General features: G+C 53.4%; 1 protein-coding gene across 32 annotated transcripts in view; it reads right to left on the reverse strand.

Moving 5' to 3' along the window:
• Nucleotides 1-20,150, reverse strand: part of RALGPS1 (Ral GEF with PH domain and SH3 binding motif 1) — a 309,728-nt gene that overhangs the window by 4,661 nt on the left and 284,917 nt on the right. For 20 of the 32 annotated variants that reach the window (XR_012424392.1, XM_074016522.1, XM_045372644.2 and 17 more), the window contains 5 exons: nucleotides 8,054-8,137; nucleotides 6,588-6,693; nucleotides 6,103-6,195; nucleotides 5,773-5,878; nucleotides 3,983-4,074 (listed from right to left, as the gene is read on the reverse strand). Coding sequence is in view for 28 of the 32 variants with exons in the window: in XM_074016522.1 (XP_073872623.1) it covers nucleotides 3,983-4,074; nucleotides 5,773-5,878; nucleotides 6,103-6,195; nucleotides 6,588-6,693; nucleotides 8,054-8,137 (481 nt within the window). In the remaining 4 variants the exon portion in view is untranslated. Of the gene's footprint in view, nucleotides 1-1,673; nucleotides 1,918-3,982; nucleotides 4,075-5,772; nucleotides 5,879-6,102; nucleotides 6,196-6,587; nucleotides 6,694-8,053; nucleotides 8,138-20,150 lie in introns of those variants that run through there. The other 12 variants (XM_074016520.1, XM_074016528.1, XM_045372657.2 and 9 more) reach the window with 5 other exon arrangements.

Consider the following 20,150-nt stretch of genomic DNA (forward strand, 5'->3'; position numbering starts at 1 on the left):
ACCCCACGGGGCAGGCACTGGCATCGTCCTCATTACAAAGACGAGGAAACTGGGGCTTAGAGAGGTTCAGTACACAGCAAGTAAGCAGCAGGGCTAAGAACCCAGAGCCCACGCTCTCAACCTGTCTCCTTCAGTGGAAATCAAACTGCGCTTGGGGCAGAGAGACAAATCCTGAAGGCCTGAGGTGTGTGCAGAGGATGGGTGGCGGGAGTTGGCAAAGGGAAGCACGGGAGAAAGAGTCAGTTCAGGGATATCAGAAACCCCAAGACCTTCCCATAGCTCTGTGCCCAGGACAAGATCCTAGCCCCCTTTACTGGCGGGACTACTAGCCCCAAGGTCAGAGTGTTTCTGCCAACCTCCAAAGCTGCCAACAGGCCCTCAGCCCCAGCCCTCCTCCATCGGCACTGCTGGGGGAGGATTTGATTAGAAATAATTTCATTTAAAAAAATCCATTTTGGTGTCAGTTTGGTCAAATGATGAATTAGGAAAAAAATGCCTCTCCATGTACCAGGTGACAGTTCTAAGAATGGTCATTAGCAGCACTGTTCACTACAGCAAAAAAGTAGAAAATCAGTCCTGGGATGCCCAACAGAAGAACTAATAACAATGAAATCAGTAAAAATAAATGAATGACTGCTACATGTGGTAACACAGATGAATCCTAGGAACATGTTATAGGAGAAAAGCAAGACACAAGAAAATGCATCGTTATGGTTCTATTTATAAGAAAGGTTTTTGTTTTGTTTTGTTTTGTTTTGAGACGGAGTCTCGCTCTGTCGCCCAGGCTGGACTGCAGTGGCCAGATCTCAGCTCACTGCAAGCTCCGCTTCCCTGGTTCATGCCATTCTCCTGCCTCAGCCTCCCGAGTAGCTGGGACGACAGGCGCCCACCACCTCGCCCAGCTAGTTTTTTGTATTTTTTAGTAGAGACAGGGTTTCACCGTGTTAGCCAGGATGGTCTCGATCTCCTGACCTTGTGATCTGCCTGTCTCGGCCTCCCAAAGTGCTGGGATTACAGGCTTGAGCCACCGCGCCCAGCCTATAAGAAAGTTTTAAAATGCACCCCAGACGATACATGAAGGAATCAAGTACGTGACCGGTAATTCTAAAGGAATAATCAGCAGACAAATCAGGAGAGCGGTTCTGGGGCACAGGTGGGAGGGCAACAAGCCAAAGTAGGAAGAGGCCATGGTGAGGGACAGCATTCCAAGGCCCTGGTGGCTCTGCTGTTAGGCACATGGTGGCAATAGGGTGTTTTATTGCTGTTGTTTATAGCTACACATATATTATAGATAAGGTTTAAGTGTATTCAATGTTAACAAAAACAAGTTGAGGACACGCAGTTCCACAGAATAGAAAATCAATCTAGTCACTGTGATTGTTCCACGTGAATAGATGCATTTCTGTCACACCCTTTCTTACACCCTCCTGGCATTCCATCACACGGATATACTGTGATTCACTTAAATCATCCTCGGCTGTTGAATATTTCAGTTGTTGTCAACTTTTTATTATTACATGTAGCATAGAGTGGGAATATTTGGTTGAAAGTAAATTAGAAATAAAAAGGGGGAAAAGGAGGAAGAAAAATCCCCTCCTCCAGGTCTGAAAATCAGACAAAAATCCTTAAAAATTGTAGCCTTGCCATGCTACACCACATTTGCCAATACACGAAACTGACCCATTAGTGCTCTGCGGGATCCGCCTGCGCTGCCTGCTGGGGCTGCTGTCATCCTCTGGCCGCTTCTCCAAAGAGGGACAATGGGTTTTGCTCAGGGTTACCACTGTGGCTCCTGGCTGGGGCCACCATGCTGCCCAGGCTTCAGGCACAGGGCCCTGCCTCCTTCCCCACACTGCCCTCCATGTGGTCCACCTTGGGACTGTCAGTTCCTGTTGGACCTGGAGCTGCTCTGGCTTCCTGTGTGTGGTAGGTGAGCTTCAGTGTGCTGTGCTCTTAGAGAGGGGTCCTCAGAGCTACTGAGGGACCCCAGACACACACGGTGTGACCAGCGTGGAAGAGGCCAGGATGCTCTTCCTCTCTTAATGCAATCTGAGGCGGCAGCAGCCTCGTTCAGGTCTTGGCACCTTGTCTCAAGGGATCACCTTGACATGGCTGCCGACCAAAACCCTTGTCTTCCCGTCATACGGATGGCCAATTACATTTATTCAATGTACAAACTATATATAAAGCTCTCTAGAAATGATAGAATTACCATTTCTTGTGTATCATCTTAGAACTTTTACACAGACGAGATCATCCTTTCCAAATGTTTTTACCCTGATCTGCCTCTTTCTAAAAACTATCAAGTGTTGCACAACAGGGACCCCCTGAGGGTCACAGAGGCTTCCAGGGTTTTGGTCCTATCAAGAACAATGCTGCAGTGAACATTCTTAAACACGCCTTTGAGCACATGTGTAAGCACATCCCGAGGACAAATCCCCCAAAGTCAGACGGGTGAGTCAAGGGAATCAACTGCAATTTATTTGGAACCTGTGGCACCTGTTTATTCTTGTATTGGTCTTGTCCTGTTTTAGTTGGTCAAGGACTAATTCTGAGAACTTGCTAATTCTGCTTTCTAGCTTCTCATCATCTATAATTTCAATCAGCTGCTCGTGTTTGTCCTCATCTGTGTTACAGATCCTGAATAGGACCGAGCTGAGCACAGAGCCCTAGGACCTGTCGCTGTCACTAGAGACCTCCCTCCAGCTTCCAGAACCACTTGGAGGGACCAAGAAGTCTGTGACTGTGCCTTGTGGCACCATGAAGTCCCCATCCCCCTGGACCCAAATGCCTGGTATGCACTTGCCTTTGCTGAGGTCCCCCAGACTTCAGAGCTGCTACCTGCAAGGAGGCTTGCTGAGTCTACTTCCCGGCACTACCCCCAACTGTCCTCCTTGAAGCGCCACCCTCTATGCCATGCGCCTAGCCCTCCCAAGATGGGCTAGGAGAGGACTCCTGCTTCCCCCACTCCTCCTCTGGCTGATCCCTGGGGAACACACACATGGACACTTAGGGACAGGAGCATCAGTGCTGCCCACCTGACCCCCAGGGAGCAGGAGGCTGCAGCTCGCTCCCATTTGCTGCTGAGGGCAAAGGCAGCCATTTCTCTCACAAGCCTGGACAGCGGGGGATGTGCTTCCGGTCTTTTGCTCAGCTGCAGGGGTTACCAGGGAAGTGGAGGCAGGACAGTCAGGAGGGCTCAGGGGCAACGAGTAGCGAATCAGGGGAGTCAGGCAGACTTGGGTTCAATCCCAGCTCCACTGCTCACTCATGTGGGACCTTAAGCGTGTGTCTGCCCCTTTCTGAGCCTCAGGATCCTCAGCATAAAATGGAGACAGTAAGAGAATCCACCTCACAGGGATGTTGGGAGAATTCAGCCAATTCCTGCACGTGAAGCATTTCATGTAATACCCTTGGTGGGATGGCTGGGGGCGACCAGGGGAGGGGGCCATACCACGAGCCAGGCTCAGTAGGCCAGAGGGGGCCTATGTCAATACAGAATCTACTGGTTCAAACACACTGAGAAGCTAGGGACCCCTTTCACCAGCAGCCTTGCCTGGCCCATGGCTGGCTGTCAGTAAGTTAGCTGCATTATTCCCAAGGGTTGTGGGGCAGGGAGGAGTGAGTGTGCAGTATTCCCATGAAGTCAGCTCTTGGCAGGGATGACCTAAATAGATGCTAGAACCTGATCCTGGGGTGATATCGCAGCTGCTCATAACTATCCCCCAGTGGGTGTTTCTGTGGCATTTCCTATTGTGGGAAAGACACAGGAACCAGATTCAAAGTTCTGGTCTGGAGCTGGGCTTAGTTCTAAGCTGAGCAAGGGGGCACCTTGTCTCAAGGGAAGATGCTGATCAGAAGAGGGTATCTGAGCGTGTGGCTAATGGGCTCTGAAAGAAGAGAACCCTGTTTTCTAAGGACCCTTAGTTCCAAGGGTGGGAGAGGATATTTCAGGTGACAAGCAGGATTTTGGTGACTTTACCTGAGGCCTGTTGCTTTTACATGCATCATCCAAATGCTTGTGCCACAGTATTGCATGAAATCGGGAACCAGTCTGAAACTTGTAAACATTGCCTGATGGATAGAGAAACCATGAGTTAAGAAGAGGGCCACGTAGGAGGGTCAGCTGGTGACTGTGGCATAAAGATAAATGTAAACACGGGTAACTAAACTAGGAAGGTCGGCCCAGGTAAGCTGGAACATGCAGAGAAAGCAGCCTCCAGGGCTCCCTCCAGTGGTCTCTTTGGACCATGGCTTTTAACCATTTTGGGGCCATGGTGCCTTTGGCTGTCTGGTTAAGCCTGCGGACCATCCTCAGAATAATGTTTCCAAATGTATAAAATACAAAGGAAATCGATAATACTCAAATATAGTTACTAAACTCCTAAAAAACAAACCAGTGGTATAATTCTACAGGTGCTTCTATATTAAAGCACTAAGAACAAGATCTAGTACAAGTCTGATACTGTACTGTAATTTCAAAGAGATAAGCGTAAGTGATATTTTGAAATGTCTGTAACAATATGTGATTTCTCTTGGAGATAAAATCACAGGTATTGCTAACATTTTTATTGTTGGATGCTTATACTCATAACTGAAGGAGTCAGAAGTCACTGAAAACAAAGATGCATTTTTTTCCACACCCAAGTTCACAGACCTCTTGAATTCTATCCATGGACCCTGGCCACCCCTTGTGTCACATTTCCTTAAGAAACCACTGCTAATGCGGTCCAGACTGTTGAGGGAGGAACAATGGTAACCAAACTCAGGACACACTGCCACATGTGTGCAACAAATGTGGCTTCAGTCACTTAGACACTGAGCAGAGAACTTGGCAATTTATCTCTTCCCCATTCCAGGATCCTGGAGGCTCCCTTTGTTTCTCTGCTTCTCAGCTAAGAACATTAGAGCCTGACACTCAAGCCATGGTCTCCCCACCAGCACCGCCATCTGCATCGCCCGGGAGCTTGCTGGAAATGCAGAATCTTGGTCTCTACCCCAGATCTGTTGAATCCAAATCTGAATTTTAACCAGATTCCCAGGTGATTTGTGTGCTCATGAACCCTACAGTAGAACATTCCTGTTAAGGTGTGAAAATGCGTGGGGATTTTCCAGCCCCAATCAGTTTGCCTGGTTGGAATCCAATTGACCCAGGCAATTTTGGAGTTTTGTCATGAGACACGGGTTACTGAGGAGACCCGCCATAGTCTGTTCCGAATGTCAATGAAGACAGGGCTACTCGACAGGATGGCATCCAGAATCTCTCCTTCTTCACAGCAGATCGTGAAGTGGGAACCAGGAGGAACTGGGAGACAGCTAGAGAAGGTTGGAGCTTTGGGAAGTTAAAAGGGGTCTTCTCTGAGTTGGCCTTGGATCTGGACACTGCCAGAGTCTCATGGCACAGGCATGTCAGGGATCCCTGAAATCTCCCCAGAGCCAAGACCCTTCCAGCCTCATGGCCCTGCTTCATCCAGCCTTACTATTTATTCCAAGACCGTGAGGCTACAGCTCCTGGAGTGATGGGCCCCAGCAGCCACAGGTAAGGCCGCAAAAAGGATTCCAGCACCCTGTGCCTCGTACCCTGCTCAAAGGACATGCCAACCACGATCTATGCAGCTTTTGTGGACTAGCATGGAGCCCACAAACATCAGAATCTAAAGCAAAGGGAAGGCAGCAGCCTCAAAAGCTCCTAATAACTTCAAAATGCACACTGAGCAGGAGAGAAAACGGGCAGAGAGCAGCTGCAGGCACCAGCTCTGGCCTGCTGCCTACCTTTGTCAGGGTTGTTCAGCTGGAAGATATCTGGGTGCTCGGGGTCATCAGGCAGCTGCACCATCCAGCCCACGATGGAAACCTTTTTGCCAGGTGTGGATTTATACTGGAGGAGAGCAACAACACAGCCGGAGACCCGGGCCCAGCCCTCCACTCCGCAAGGGAGGCCGACCTGGGTCAGGCAAGGCTCCCTCCCTCCCCTGCCACCTTCCCGCCTGCATCCTCCGCAGTTCACATAGATCCCTTTCCCACCACCATCCTCCACAGTTCACAGAGCTCCCTTCCCTACTAGAGGAAGTCCCAGTACTAGAGTCCTTTCAAGGGACTTACGTGTTTTCTGTCTGTGCCCCGCAAGGACTTGGCTCCGTAGTACAGGAGGGTGGATCCTGAGAGTATGACCCAGTACCTGGTCCACGAGGACAGCTACAGAGGAAGGAGAGGCTGAGTGATGCCACCAGGGGTCATGGGGGTAGAGGACCCCTGGCTGATTCCAGACCCAGCCATCCCATCAATGCTACTGCAGGCCCCATCTCTTCCCTGGCCCTCCACCACCCCCTGGCAATGCTAACTTCCACCTAGGACCAAGAGAGGAGGCATCTTCCCTCCCCTCTCTTGCTCCTTTACTCAGGGAGCCCTTCCTTTGTTCATTTTAAGGCAGTGTCGGGCATAATTCCTGAGAATTCAGCTCACTGCATGCCCACTGCAAGCCGGGCCTCTGCCACGCATGTGACTTTCTTGCTGAGACCTCTAGGAGTGAGCACTATTTACAGACGCGGAAGCCCCTGCTGCCCGGGTGGATGCGGCTCTGTACTTACCGCAGGCTTCCGCCCCTCCTTGAGCAGGGTTTTTCTTCTCAGAGGCCCCTCCATGGTGGGCACGGCTGCCGAATTCCCCAGAGAACAGATGCACGGGCCGGTGGGGCTGAGGAGAGACCACCGGTCAGACATCGCCCTGGAGGAGCTGAGGTCAAGCCCCCTCTCTCTCACTGGGGACCACAGGTGCCCCACTACCAAGTCCGAGATGTCCCAGCAGTCCAGACTCAACAGCACAGGGTAAGGCCCGGAGGGGAGGGCCAGGTGGTGACGCATATGAAGGGCCCACCGCCAAGGACTCCCACACCCGTCTCTCTGGGGTGGCAAAGCTCCAGGCTTGGTGACCAAGTTCCTCATAACCCAGGCCCCGATCAGCACCCCCAACCTATCCTGAGGGCTGCTTTTGTTGTGGCTGCAGCCTGGCCGCTCCCTGGGGCTGGTGTGGGCTCCTCCACACCTGAGGAGCTGGTGCCTGTGAAGCCCCAGCTCCAGCAGCCCTTCATTCTGGTGTTGGCAGGAGCCTCAGAGGAGCAGCGAGGAAGGGAAGAGGGTGTGGAGTGACAAGAGGGACACGAGCCCACACGCACCATTCCCCACACCTTTCCCAGGCTCTTCACTCATCCTCTCTCTTGGGGACTCAAGCATCACCTACAGATGAAGGTGTCCAAGGGCATGGCAGCCTACACCTCCCTCCTGAGCTCCAGATCTGCCCACGCCCCAGGAACGGCACCACCCTCTACTGGCTGCTTCAGCCAGAAAGCTGGGGTTTTCTTCTGTTTCGGATGCCCCTGTAACCTAATCGATCCCAAGGATGCACTGGGGATCAGGTACTAAACATGTCTGACCATCATCTTAGCCATCCCACTACACCGTAGGCCACCAGACTGTCCTTTGAGCCACTGCCCAGTGCGCTCCACTGGCCTTCCTGGGTCCACACTGGCCAGTGCCTCCACCCTCCCCGTCTCCTCTCCTCTCCTCCACCCACCCACAGCAAGCCCCTTTTATGGTTCCCTGTCGTTTTTAAGGTCTGAGCCACCATCCTCACCCCTGCTGGATGCTGGATGCGGCTCTGGCTCATCTCATGTCCCTGCCCTCTCTCATTCCTTCCAACATTCCCTCCCTTCCCTTCACTCGAATCATCCAGCCCTTCCTGCTTCACAGCCCACGCTGTCCCTTTGCTGGCAGCACTCTCATTGCCCCTCCACTTCCAATTATTTGGCGAATTCCTATCATTCTTCCAGTCTCTTTTTCAGGGAGGCCCTCCCTGAGCTCCCGAACCAAGTAAGCTCCCCCTCCTCTTCCTGAGTGCCCCTCACCTCCTCTGGGACAGCCAGTGCACCTGGCAGTAGCCTCACGGGGGCAAAGGCTGTGTCTCTTTCTTTCGGCAGCCTCTAGCACAGTGCTTGGCATCCAACACGCCATATAACAAGCTATGTGTCAAACAAATGAACACATGAACACATGGATACCTGTAGACACAGCTCCGGGTTCTGGGAGAGTTCCGAACTGGAACCCGCCAGTTGGGCCCCAGGGTGGCATAGAGACGTCCCCTGCTTCAGAGGAAAAGGGTTAAATTTTAGCAACAGCTTTGAAAGACCAGATGCTCCTGAAGGAGGCAAGAGCACCCCGGACTACATAATCAGTTAGCTCAGGAAGCCCCGCAGAGCAACCTCCCTCCCTCCCCAACTTCTCCCCAGCCTCCTCGGCCACACTGCAAGCACACCTGGAGCTGCCCGGCCAGTAAACACAGCAACCCTCAGAGTCTCCAAGTCTCCAGGTAATTCTTTCAACTTTTTATTGAGTGTTCACCCTTTTTCCAGTGTCAAGAGCATGACTAAAATCCAGGCACGCCCACTTGCCTCAGTTTGGGGCTGAGATGTTTCATAGCAAACACTGTACAGCCCCGACAATCCACGGCAAGTCCACATGAAAAGTGCACACAGAATTGTGGGCAGCCTTGCATGTCAGGCCTGGGGGCCATTCACCAGGACATAACTGGAGCCTTCTGTTTACAACATCCTCTCCACTGGACAGTCTCCTCTGCGGCTCCAGCCAGGCCCCTGCAAACTTGCTCTGTGACCTGCTGCAGCATCCGGGAGTCCATGCTCCAAGCTTGCTCCGTGGGCGGCCCTCTGGCTTTCCTCTCACCTGCACTCCTGGCAGTGAGCCTTTCCAGGGCAACGTGCAGCTGCCTGCTCTGCCTCTTTGCAGGGAGGCACCCTCTTTCTCCTTCAGCCTCTCCTGTCTTAGAAGACTCACGTCCCGTATCCACTTGATGTTCCAACCTTCTCCCCACCCTTGAGGCATGGCCTATTCTCTGACCACAGCTCTTCTTGCCCATTGGTCAGACAACAATGTAATCAACTTAATAAAGTCAGATGAGGCCCAGAGTTCCTTTGTAAGATCCCCTCAGTCCTCCATGGTCAGCCGTAGGTTGCTGCATGTTGCTCTGTGACACCAGCGCCTGTGGGTGGTGTGGGGCCGCCCTCACGCATTGCAGCAGGTACATCGGACCTGCCCAGGAGCCTTTGTCCTCCTCCCAGGAAGGAGCTCTTCTTGATGACCATCTCGGGTCCACTGTCCAGGGCCCAGGGCTGGTGGGAGTCTGATGGCTAGCTGGGATGGCTGCTCCAGGCCCCTGAGCCTCCTGCCCATCGGCTCCTCCTCTCTGGGTGGTGTACCATAGCATGTGCTTGGCCCCCCAGTTCTCTAACATAACAGGTGTCAGGGTGGTCATAGACTGACCCCACCACCACCCATACTGAGCTGTAGCACAGACAAGAGAGGCCCTGGTGTGCTAAACTACCAGGCCACTGGCCCGACGGCCACCTCCCTCTCAGAAAGAGGGGTGGAGTGCAGCGAGTGAATGTGACCCATGCAGATAACCATGAGTCTCTCATTCTGGACAAGTCAAACAGTCACCAACTTCACTGTTACCGACACCACATGCTGGGCACCTCGCAAGTGAGTGCACTAGCACGGCAGGTCACTGCACAAGCCCGTGCAGAAGCAGCACTGCTCAGGGGAACTGGCCACGGCTGCCTCTCGGGCTGCTCTTCTTCCAGCTGTACCCAGGGATTTCTTCTGAGCAGGGTCTGACAATGGACTTTCCTGCAGTGAGATCCTGTGTGGCTTTGTCTGCTACCCAGGGACGTGTCCTCCTCACCTGAGCTGAATTCCAGCTCTGAGCTGCCACCTGTTGGGAGCTGAGGATGGAGTCCACCTTCCCAGGGCCGGGCCCTCTGGCCCCTTGGCCACTTTTCTTCTCATGAGTCTTTTTCCTTGTTACCTGAGGAGAATGCAATGGCAGTGGACCATCCGCAGTTCCCACAGCACCTGAGACAGGGCACAGTGGCCAGCGCGGCTACTTTCTTCCCGTCATTCTCTCCCTTTGCGTGAGACAGTGCGTGGCTTCGTATTTCACAGATGTTTGAAGGAACTGACATCTGTTGATGCAGAGCTTGAAACAAGCATCTTCCAAGCAGGCCAGCCTCATAAGCAGCCTTTCCTCATGTCCTCCCTAAAGGAGTGAGGAGTGGACTGGTGGGGAGCACGAGGATACCAGGGGTCACTGGGGGGCTCTCGACAGACCAAGCAGTCACTAGGTAGCGAGCGCTCACGTGCTCACACGCTCTGATGCCCCTGCAACTTCATCGAGTGCACTCACACTGTCGCCAAAACTTTGTGTAAAGCACCCTTACCCTCCCCACAATGAGGAAACTGAGGCTCAGTGATGTGAACCTACTTGACCAAGGCATGAGTCTTGTAAGCTAGGACTTGAACCCAGGACTGTCTGACTCTGCAGCCCAAGTTCCTCACCACACTGTGAGATGCGGCCTTTTAGGATAGAGGGAGCGGCATCAGCGTCAGCACAGTGGGGGTCTGTCACAGGGACTGGGCCCACTGTGGCCTTTCAGGATAGAGGGAGAGGTGGCAGCGTCAGCACGGTGGGGTCTGTCACAGGGACTGGGCCCACTGTGGCCTTTCAGGATAGAGGGAGAGGTGGCAGCGGCAGCACGGTGGGGTCTGTCGCAGGGACAGACCACCGCGGCTCTTGCTGGCATTCTCTTCTCAGGATAGAGGGAGAAGTGGCAGCGGCAGCACGGTGGGGTCTGTCGCAGGGACTGGCCCACTATGGCCTTTCAGGATAGAGGGAGAAGTGGCAGCGGCAGCACGGTGGGGTCTGTCGCAGGGACTGGCCCACTGTGGCCTTTCAGGTTAGAGGGAGAAGTGGCAGCGGCAGCACGGTGGGGTCTGTCGCAGGGACTGGGCCACTGTGGGCTCTTGCTGGCATTCTCCTCTCAGAGGCTCCTCTACTTGTGGGTCCCCACCTGCAGTCACGCTGCCTGGGATTTGTCAGTGTCTGAGACTGAATGACCACAAGATTTTTAGGCTTGGGGACCTCCCAGGATGGGGCCACCTCCCAGGTCTCCTGGTCCCTTGGTGGCCCCAGTGGAGCGGTCTCCTGGCAGTTGCTGCCTGGCACTGAAGAGCAGCTGCCTCTTCTCAACGGCATACGTGCCAACTACATGCTTTCACACAAGAGCATGCCCAGCTCTGTGAGAGGGGCCCTGTTCTCAGTTTAAGATGAGGAAACCGAGGCTCAAGGAGGCATCACCTTGCTGGCCAGTCATTAGAGACAGAGACTCAAGTGTTCACAAAGGAAGGCTCATTTTCTGGTGCGAGTGGAGGGCCTGTGCCAGGGTGGCTGCTCCAGGCTGTGGAAGTCAGAGCCTGCTCTCTCTGGAGCCAGGGGGAGCGACCCCAGGCCTTGAAGAGCAGCATCAGTGTGACCTTTCTCCAGGCCAACCTTTAGGAACACAGAGTCGGGGTGGAAGTGGCCAGCCTTCCCTCTAGGTGAGCCCTCCAGAGTTGGAGGAGGACCTTGCTGGGCAGGGCAACTCTGGCTGCCTGGCAGGCCAGCATCAGCATAGAGCAGCTAGGATCTTCAGCCACTGGAACCAGAGAATCTGAAAGTGTCTGGAAATGTCCCTGCTTTGAGAAAATGTGTTATTTGAATGTTCAGGGCCAGAAAATGCAAAATGATTGGCTGGTGGTATCAGAGGAACCACAGAAATCATAGATTCTTCTTCTTTTTTTTTTTTTTTTGGTAACTGACGTAAGGGCTCATAGCCCAGAACCACAGACACCTTTCCCAATGTCATTCTGAGAACCTGTGGCTGAACACGGTGTCCTAGGAAGGCCATTTGACTGTCCCCTCTCAGGGATCTTAGGTGGAGTCAGAAGGAGGGCTGAAACAGGCAATTGAGGCTTGCCCAGACCAGGAGCCTGTGGGAACCTGGGTCTGGGGAAGACATCGACTGGCAACAATATAGAACACTTCAGTCCCAAGGGGTGTGCAAGGTGATGATGAGGAGGAGGATGGGGTCATGGGATGATGATAATGACAGGACAATGAGATGACGGGATGATGGTGATGGTGGTGGTGGTGACAGTGAAAGTGGGAGGATGGAATGAGGATGGTGATGGTGGTAACGGTGGTGGTGGTGGTGATGAGACAATGGGTGCCAGGCAATGTGCTAAGCAGGATTCGCTCAGCATCTCATTTACTCATATAACACTGTGAGGCAGGCACTATTATTATCTCCACCTTATAGATAAAGAACCTGATGCTTGGAGAGGTGGAGTCACTTGCCCAAGATCATGACACTGGGAAGAGGCAGAGTGGGTGGTGCTATTGAGGTGGAAGCGGCCAGGGCACTTCCTGGGCCAACAGCATCATGAGCATTCAGACTAGTCAAGCAGGTCTGAAAGGCCATCTTCACTCCATCATTTTCTAGGTACACGTTAGGTTGTAGGTATCCTGGGGATTTCTTTTTTTTTTTTTTTTTTGAGACGGAGTCTTGCTCTGTTGCCCAGGCTGGAGTGCAGTGGCACGATCTCAGCTCACTGCAAGCTCCGCCTCCCGGGTTCCCGCCATTCTCCTGCCTCAGCCTCCCAAGTAGCTGGGACTACAGGCGCCCGCCACCTCGCCCGGCTAGTTTTTTGTATTTTTTAGTAGAGATGGGGTTTCACCATGTCAGCCAGGATGGTCTCGATCTCCTGACCTCGTGATCTGCCCATCTGGGCCTCCCAAAGTGCTGGGATTACAGGCTTGAGCCACCGCGCCCAGCCAGGAAATTTCATTTTAGAAAGCCCTAAGTCCCTGTTTCTGGGCTAGGAGGTTGGAGAGCAGAAAATAATTATGTTGAGGCCTTGGTAATCTTGGTCTTAGTAGAAGTAGGGTCCTCCCCTGATATGGTTTGGCTGTGTCCTCACCCAAATCTCATCTTGAATTGTAGTCCCCATAATCTCCACGTGTCATGGGAGGGACCCAGTGGGAGGTAATTGAATCATGGGGGTGGTTACCCCCATGCTGCTGTTCTCATGATAGTGAGTTCTCACAAGATCTGATGGTTTTCTAAAGGGCTTTTCCCCCTTTTGCTCGGCACTTCTCCTCGCTGCCACCACGTGAAGGAGGTGTTTGCTTCCCCTTCCATCATGATTGTAAGTTTCCTGAGGCCCCTCCAGCCATGCTGAACTGTGAGTCAGTTAAATCTCTTTCCTTTATAAATTACCTAGTCTTGGGTATGACTTTATTAGCAGCCTGAGAACAGACTAATATACTTCCCCTAATCTTCTGTACACAGAGCCCTAGCCTCAAGTCCACAGAGCCTGGGTAGGAGTGCACATGTGGAAGGGCCCAGGCGATGCTATTGATCAGCAGTGTCCACCTGTGCCTGCAGACCCTGGATGGGAAGCCATCCAATTAGGTCATGGCCTATCCTGGCCACTTTATGATGCTTCACCCTCATCTTCAGGCAGGAAGCTACTACCCTGAATTCTGCTGGGCCCTGGGATGTCCCTTCTAGCAGCACTTTTTGAAGGACATTTGCTCTCTACGGGCCACCCACTCTTCTCTGGGCAATGTCCCTGATTCACTAAGTGGATCCCTAGGAACCACGTTTGTATTGTATGTCCCCATCCTTCTCACAGCTGAGTGGACAGGGCAACACCAGTGATCCAAGCCAGGTAAGCCAGATCTTCTCTCCTGGTGATTAGGAACCAGATCTGAGAGGCTGAAAGTGAGGCTCAGTGGCTGGGTGAAACTATCACATGTAAACTTGGGAGCTCTGAGGTATCATCCATCTTCCCCTCTGTGCACTGAGAAGTCCAGAAATCTTGTCTGAGAGAGAGTGGGGAGGGGTAAAGCAGATATGCACAGAGAAGAATGGACACAAGATGGAAGGAGCATCCTGCCCGCTTTCTAGGTGCTGACTCTGGAGGAATTGTAGTTATTGGACAGAGAAGCTGTGGGCAGAGATTTCTCAGCTACCCATGAAGCAGCAGCAGCTGCCTGGCAGGGCTTGAAAACAGAGTCAAGCAAAAGGCCCTGGAACCTCGAGGCCAGGGGTTCTCTGTGCACTATTCTTTCTGCAGACTTCTCTCAGTCTGCTGGCTGGAGCCTCAACTGCCAGACTCTAGTGTTTGGAGCTAAGGGAGTGAGGCAAGAGATCACATATTGGAGAGAAACCCAAATCAGAAGCTGGCAAATTGTCTAACTGGGCTGCCACCCAGAGGATATTTGGTGAAGAGAACCCTAGTGATCCCTTGAGGGGGGTCCTGGGACCTGAAGAGGCCGCAGGCTCTGAGTCATGCACCAAGCTGGGACAGGTGGCCCAGGACTCAGTGTCTCTGAGTCTCATGCAGGAGAGATAGGCCAAGCATACAGAGCACTGAAGCCAGGCACCAGGCAGCAGAATGAACCCGAGGAAACCAGACTCAGGGGAGGAATGAGAGCCTGGGATCCTGGCCTCAGCCCCAGGTGTAGGGGACAGTGAGGTCCTCTGCGGCAGCCACCCTGAGAATGGCCACTGGCATGTCTGCTGCAGCCAAGGGGACCCACCACCTGCAGGATTGCCTCCAGAGCCTGGCCTGCCTCTCCCAAAATACTGCAGAGTCTGGGGCTTGAGGGGCATCCTTGTGACCTGGCAAACCTGGGCATCTACCAGGGTCCTCTGATCTTCTCAAGGAAGGAAACAAGTGTCTTTTAAAACTCAGTTTTTGGGGCAGGAGGCTTGGTGCTCTGTCACCATGACTGCATTTCGCTGGTGCCTCCTTAAGGATGTCAGATGATCCCACCAGCTAAAATGAGCAGGTAAACCTCACATGGGCAGAAGCCGCATCACCCAACTCCCTGAACACCCTACAGCACCACCCCATAGCACTCTGGGGGGCAACTGTCTGCAGTGACCTCTTAGAGGGGCCCCCCTCCAGTCTAGTGTCATCCTGGAGGCCAGCAGGTGCTGGCAGAAATTTGCCATCATTCCGGTCCATCCCTCCCATGATCACTGAACTGCATTTGAGGACATTTTTCTTCCCCCTACCCAGCCCTAGACCCCCGGGTTGCTTTCTTGGTGGGAAGTAGTACCTATCGAGGGAAATTCATAAAAGTCCCCAACTCAGGCTGGGCACAGTGGCTCCTGCCTGTCATCCCATCACTTTGGAAGTGGGGATGGGAGGATCACTCGAGACCAGCTAGGAAATACAGTGAGACCCCATCTCTACTGAAAATTAAAATAAAAAAATTAGCCAGGCATGGTGGCGTGCACCTGTACCCAGCTACTTGGGAGGCAGACAGCAGGATCGCTTGAGCCTGGGAGATCAAGGCTGCAGTGAGCTATGGCAGTGCCACTGCACTCCAGCCTGGAAAACAGAAAGAGACCCTGTCTTAAAAAAAAAAAAGTCCCTAAATCCGTTCCTCAGATGTGGCAGCTCCACCTATATGCTAGATCTTTACTGCGCCTAGCCTCATCACAGGGCTGAGGAATGGAGGCTCAGAGATACTGAGAGCTACCCAAGGGCCTGGGAGGATCAGTGGTCCTAACTTCAGGTCCCCCTGCAAGGCTGGCTGTGCCTTTCACTGTGGAGGTCCACTGAGAACTCCAGAGAACAGGACCTGCCATGGGGCCCAGCTCTCCTGTACGAGACTCTTACAGACACCAAGCCCGGGGCCATCTGTCCCAGCCTGGTGCATGATTCACAGCCCACAGCCTCTTCAGGTCCCAGGTCCCGCCTTGAGGGCACTCTAGGGTCCTCTTCACTAAATGTCCTGGGCTGCTGCTTAACCATCCCCTCCTCCAGAAGCCACCTCTGAGCCCGGTGCCTGATGCAGGTCACCCTGTTGGATCCTGCACAACTGCTTCCCTAACAGGACTTATTTAAGACTCTGAGCTCTGACCCGTTCCCTCACCTCCTCCAGAGCAGGAAGAGGAGCAGGCTTTGTTCAGAGGGTTTTGCACTGTGCCCCCCAACCCTGCCCTAGCCTCACTTCCCTCTCACTACAGGGGCCTCCTCTCACCCTGGGCCTTCCGAGGACCCCCCATCCTCTACTCTTCCTACTACCTGTATTACAGCCTGTGCCTCACACGAGAAGGCCCTTCTACAGAGACGGGCGAGTCCGACCAGGGGAAATGGTGGCCAAGGTTTCATCATCAACTTTGTGGCACTTTCATATTTCAATTGTTAAAAACTGATCAGTAATCATTTCTGATTATGTCTTCTTTTGTACAGTTATATGTTAATTGTTTTTCTGGGTAGAAAAGAAACATTTACCCATCGTGGAAAATCTGAAGAACACAGGGAAAATAAACTCACTTAATAAACGTACAGCCCAGAAATACTCAGGATGAGTGAGACTCTATTTTCATATATACATACATGACCGCCACTACAATTTTGTTCGACTTTTTTAAAACACCTCATTTAAAATCCTTTAACTCGTAGGCTGATATTCTTGTTTTCATCTTAGTGCCAACACTTGCTTTCCCAACCAGGCAGAAAAAGGCATCTGTTCTCCGTTACTTCTGCTCCTGACTAAACGCTCCCTTCCGTGCTGGTTTCCGAGGGGCCTGAGGTTGGCTGGAGATTGTCCTGACAAGCCCACAACCCTCCGCTCCAGGTAACTGAATGTCCTGCGGCCACCTCCCTGCCTCCCTGGGAAAGCGCAGTGTGCTGGGAGCCCCCCTTCTCTCCTTGCCCCTACTCTCCCCAGCATGAGGTGAGGAAGACTGCTGACCAGGGACACTGGGTGGAGTCACAGAGAAGAGCAGGCCCACCCCTGCCCGTAGCTCTCTGGTTCCTGAGGGCCCTGGCACAGGACCACCCTCCTGTCCTCATGCTGGGCCCCGAGGGCAGGGGAGGGTCTTTAAGGCAGCCTGGGGGCTCAGAAGTGACTAACGAACACCTCCCTGCATCTCACTGCCCCTCCCCGGCCCCACAGGCCCTGTGACCTTGCCAAGGCTGACATGGGTGAGGAGACAGGAGGATGAAGAGTAGAAGAGGGTCCCTTTGCTCTTGCACCCTCGTTCTACAGTCCAGTAGGAAGAGGCCCATGCCCACCGAGGGCAGTACAGCAGCTCCACAGGCCTCAGTGGGCTCCAGCTCCTATGTGGAAGCTCTTTATGGCCGAACACTCTGGGGACCCACTGGGCATCTGCAGCCTGAACTCTGGCTACTACCCAAAAAGGAGACATCTACGCGTGTAAACTCAGAGAAGGGAAATTCACCAGACGGGCATGCAGGATCCCACCCTCCCACCCCTGGCCAGACAACAGAAACTCCTGCCTGCCTGCTGACAGCAGCATTCTTGGTGATGAAGGTGTGCCCTCAACCCACCGGAGGTGTGTGTGATGTGGAGAAACTGACCTGGGGTCTCCCTGCCTTTCATCTTGGTATCTGGCTCTATTTCTCTTCCTAGCTTGGGCAGGCTTATTACCAGGGCTGAGGGGCAGGGCACTGGTGGCAATCTTCAACAGAGCTGTTGAAGCTTCAGAGCTGTGGGGCGAAATGCTGTCTCCCCCACCATGGCCAAGCCTCTTCCTCTCCTCTCTCACGCCCTCATTTCCCTGAGTGGGGCCCAGGCCTCCCCTGCACCCTTGGCTCTGGCTCCACAGCCTCTGTCTGCTCGAGCAGTATGACCTGCAGAGAAAGCTGTGTTCTTACAGCATCTGCAGGGAACAGCTGGTGGGGTCTCCAAGGAGGGGAGGCTCTTTCAGGGCAGGTGCTGGCCTCTGCGCCCAGGCAGGCTGACACTCAGTCTTCTGAGGAAGAGGGAGTCTGCTCCCCATTAGAGTAGGAAGATTTGGCCTAGGGGAGAGCTGGGAGTGCAGGGAGGACCTGGAGGAGCTAAGCATGGGGCCCATGAAGGTCAGGAAGAGAGAAGACCCAGGAAAGAGCATGAAGGTGAGTAACTGAAAGAAAAGAGCCACAGGCAATGAAGATTTTCAAGCTACAAGAGGTAAATCTTCCGGCTGGGCGCGGTGGCTCAAGCCTGTAATCCCAGCACTTTGGGAGGCCGAGACGGGCGGATCACGAGGTCAGGAGATCGAGACCATCCTGGCGAACACGGTGAAACCCCGTCTCTACTAAAAAATACAAAAAACTAGCCGGGCGAGGTGGCGGGCGGCTGTAGTCCCAGCTACTCGGGAGGCTGAGGCAGGAGAATGGCGTGAACCCGGGAGGCGGAGCTTGCAGTGAGCTGAGATCCAGCCACTGCACTCCAGCCTGAGCAACAGAGCGAGACTCCGTCTCAAAAAAAAAAAAAAAAAAGAGGTAAATCTTCCCCTCCAACTCTCCCGAGGACTCTCCAGGAAGGTCCAGAATGCTCCTGTGCTTTTGCGAGTGTGGATTATTTCAGGGAATGTAAGAGGCAGTGCAGGTGGAGAGGGAGGTCGGTGGCCAAGGGGCAGCTGGCATCTGCTCATCAGGACTGCACGGGGCCCGGGTCTCGAACAGAGGAGACATCGCAGGCCCACTGGCATCCTCTAAAGCAGGTGGCCTCCTGCTCCCCTCAGCAAGGTGGGGCTGGGCCAAAAGTCATCCTCAGAGGATGAGAAACAGGGCATCCTCCCTGCAGGGCTGTTTCAAGGCTGCTGGAGGCAGAGCTGGGCATCTGCGCCAGCCATGAGACCAGTGCTTGGAAGAGATCCCCAAATCACTTATTCTAGACATTCAGATGGATAGTGATCTAAATGCTATGAAATGCTGTGGCCTATAGTGATCACGACAGCATTGCAAACAGCATCATCTCCCTGGGACAAGGAATTCTCCCTCACCATCCTCCTTCCTAGAAGCTCTGATCTCAGTCATGAGTACTTAGCAGTAACTATACCCACTGCACCCTCAGTAACTAGTGTGGTGTCTGGCAGGGAGCAGTTGCTTCATAGCTACTGAATGAATGAATGAGTGAATGAAGGAATGAGTGAGTGAAAGAAAGAAAGAATGAATGAATGAATGAACAGCAAGTCCAGGTCTAGCTGCTATTCAGGATCTGTGCCTCTGATTGCCATTTGATGTCTTCTCATTGGCCTGAGGCCAGGGGAGGTGCTGGCTTGCCTGAAAGCCATCTCCCTCAGGGTGTCCCCAGGAGTCCCCTGACTGGTGCTGAGAGTTCTGGAGTCTGCCCTTGTGCCTGTCTGGTTCTCCTCCCCACTGCTGGGGTGGCTCCCAGGGTGAAAGCTACTGGCCCATTTGCCTGAGCAACCCCGATAGGTGGGGAGGGAAAAGAGAGAGCCTCTGAGGGCTGGCATATCGTCACTCCCCCACCACCCCCCATCTTGGGTTTCACAGGCAGACAGATGGACTGACCAATATGGGGCAGTCCCCGTATCTGGCCAAGCTGTGGAGCAGTGATGAAGAGGTGGCTCACTGGTCAGGAGGCTGTTGGGTGTGGCTCAGCTCTGTCCACACCAGAGTGTGGAGCAGGTAAGTCATTTTACCTCTCTGAGCCTTGTTTTCCACATGTATAAAACGGAGACACTACGAATGGCTGTTGTGCAGGAGTGCTGAGGATTCGGTACATCCACGCACGCAAAGCACCAGGACAGTGCTTGGCACAGGCCATGCTCAACCAAGAACACTGAGCAGCAGACAGCCCCTCTGCCCTGGGAGGAGTTGCTAGGCAGCACTTATCTTCTCTCTGCTCAATTGATGATTATGGGGACTGAGGAGAGAAGCTTCAGTGCCAGAGGAGGAGTGTCTGTGCGCGTGTGTGCATGTGAGTGCTTATGCACACATGTATATGTGTGTGCACACAAATGTGTGAGAGTGTACATGCATGCATGCATATGTACATGTGTGACAGTGTGGTTATGTGAATGTGTACACAAGCTCATGTGTGAGCGTGTGCCTGTGTATGTGAGACTGCATGCGTAGGTGAGTGCAAGTGTACAGTGTGTGCATGGGTATATGTGAGTGTGTAGGGCGTGTATATGTGAGTATGCATGTGCATGTGTGTGTGTACGTCCAGGGCCCTGGATACTGGTGCATACCTGCCTTTCCTGGACATTCTGTGTCACTGGATGCTTCCAGCCTCCCCTCAGACCCTGAGTCGCCATGATGCCCTTCACCCCTGGTGGTGCCATGGCTGTGGGGGCACCCCCTTTACAGTGTCCCCCGCCTTCCTAGAGATCACCTGGCTCCTGGCACAGGAAAACACCAGTACATGGAGCTCTGCGATGGGAATTCCTGAGCAGGAGGCCTGGGGCCCTGACTGACAGGCTCTCC

The sequence above is a fragment of the Macaca fascicularis genome, chromosome 15 (genome assembly GCF_037993035.2).
Source record: "Macaca fascicularis isolate 582-1 chromosome 15, T2T-MFA8v1.1".
In the NCBI taxonomy this organism is placed as follows: domain Eukaryota; kingdom Metazoa; phylum Chordata; class Mammalia; order Primates; family Cercopithecidae; genus Macaca; species Macaca fascicularis.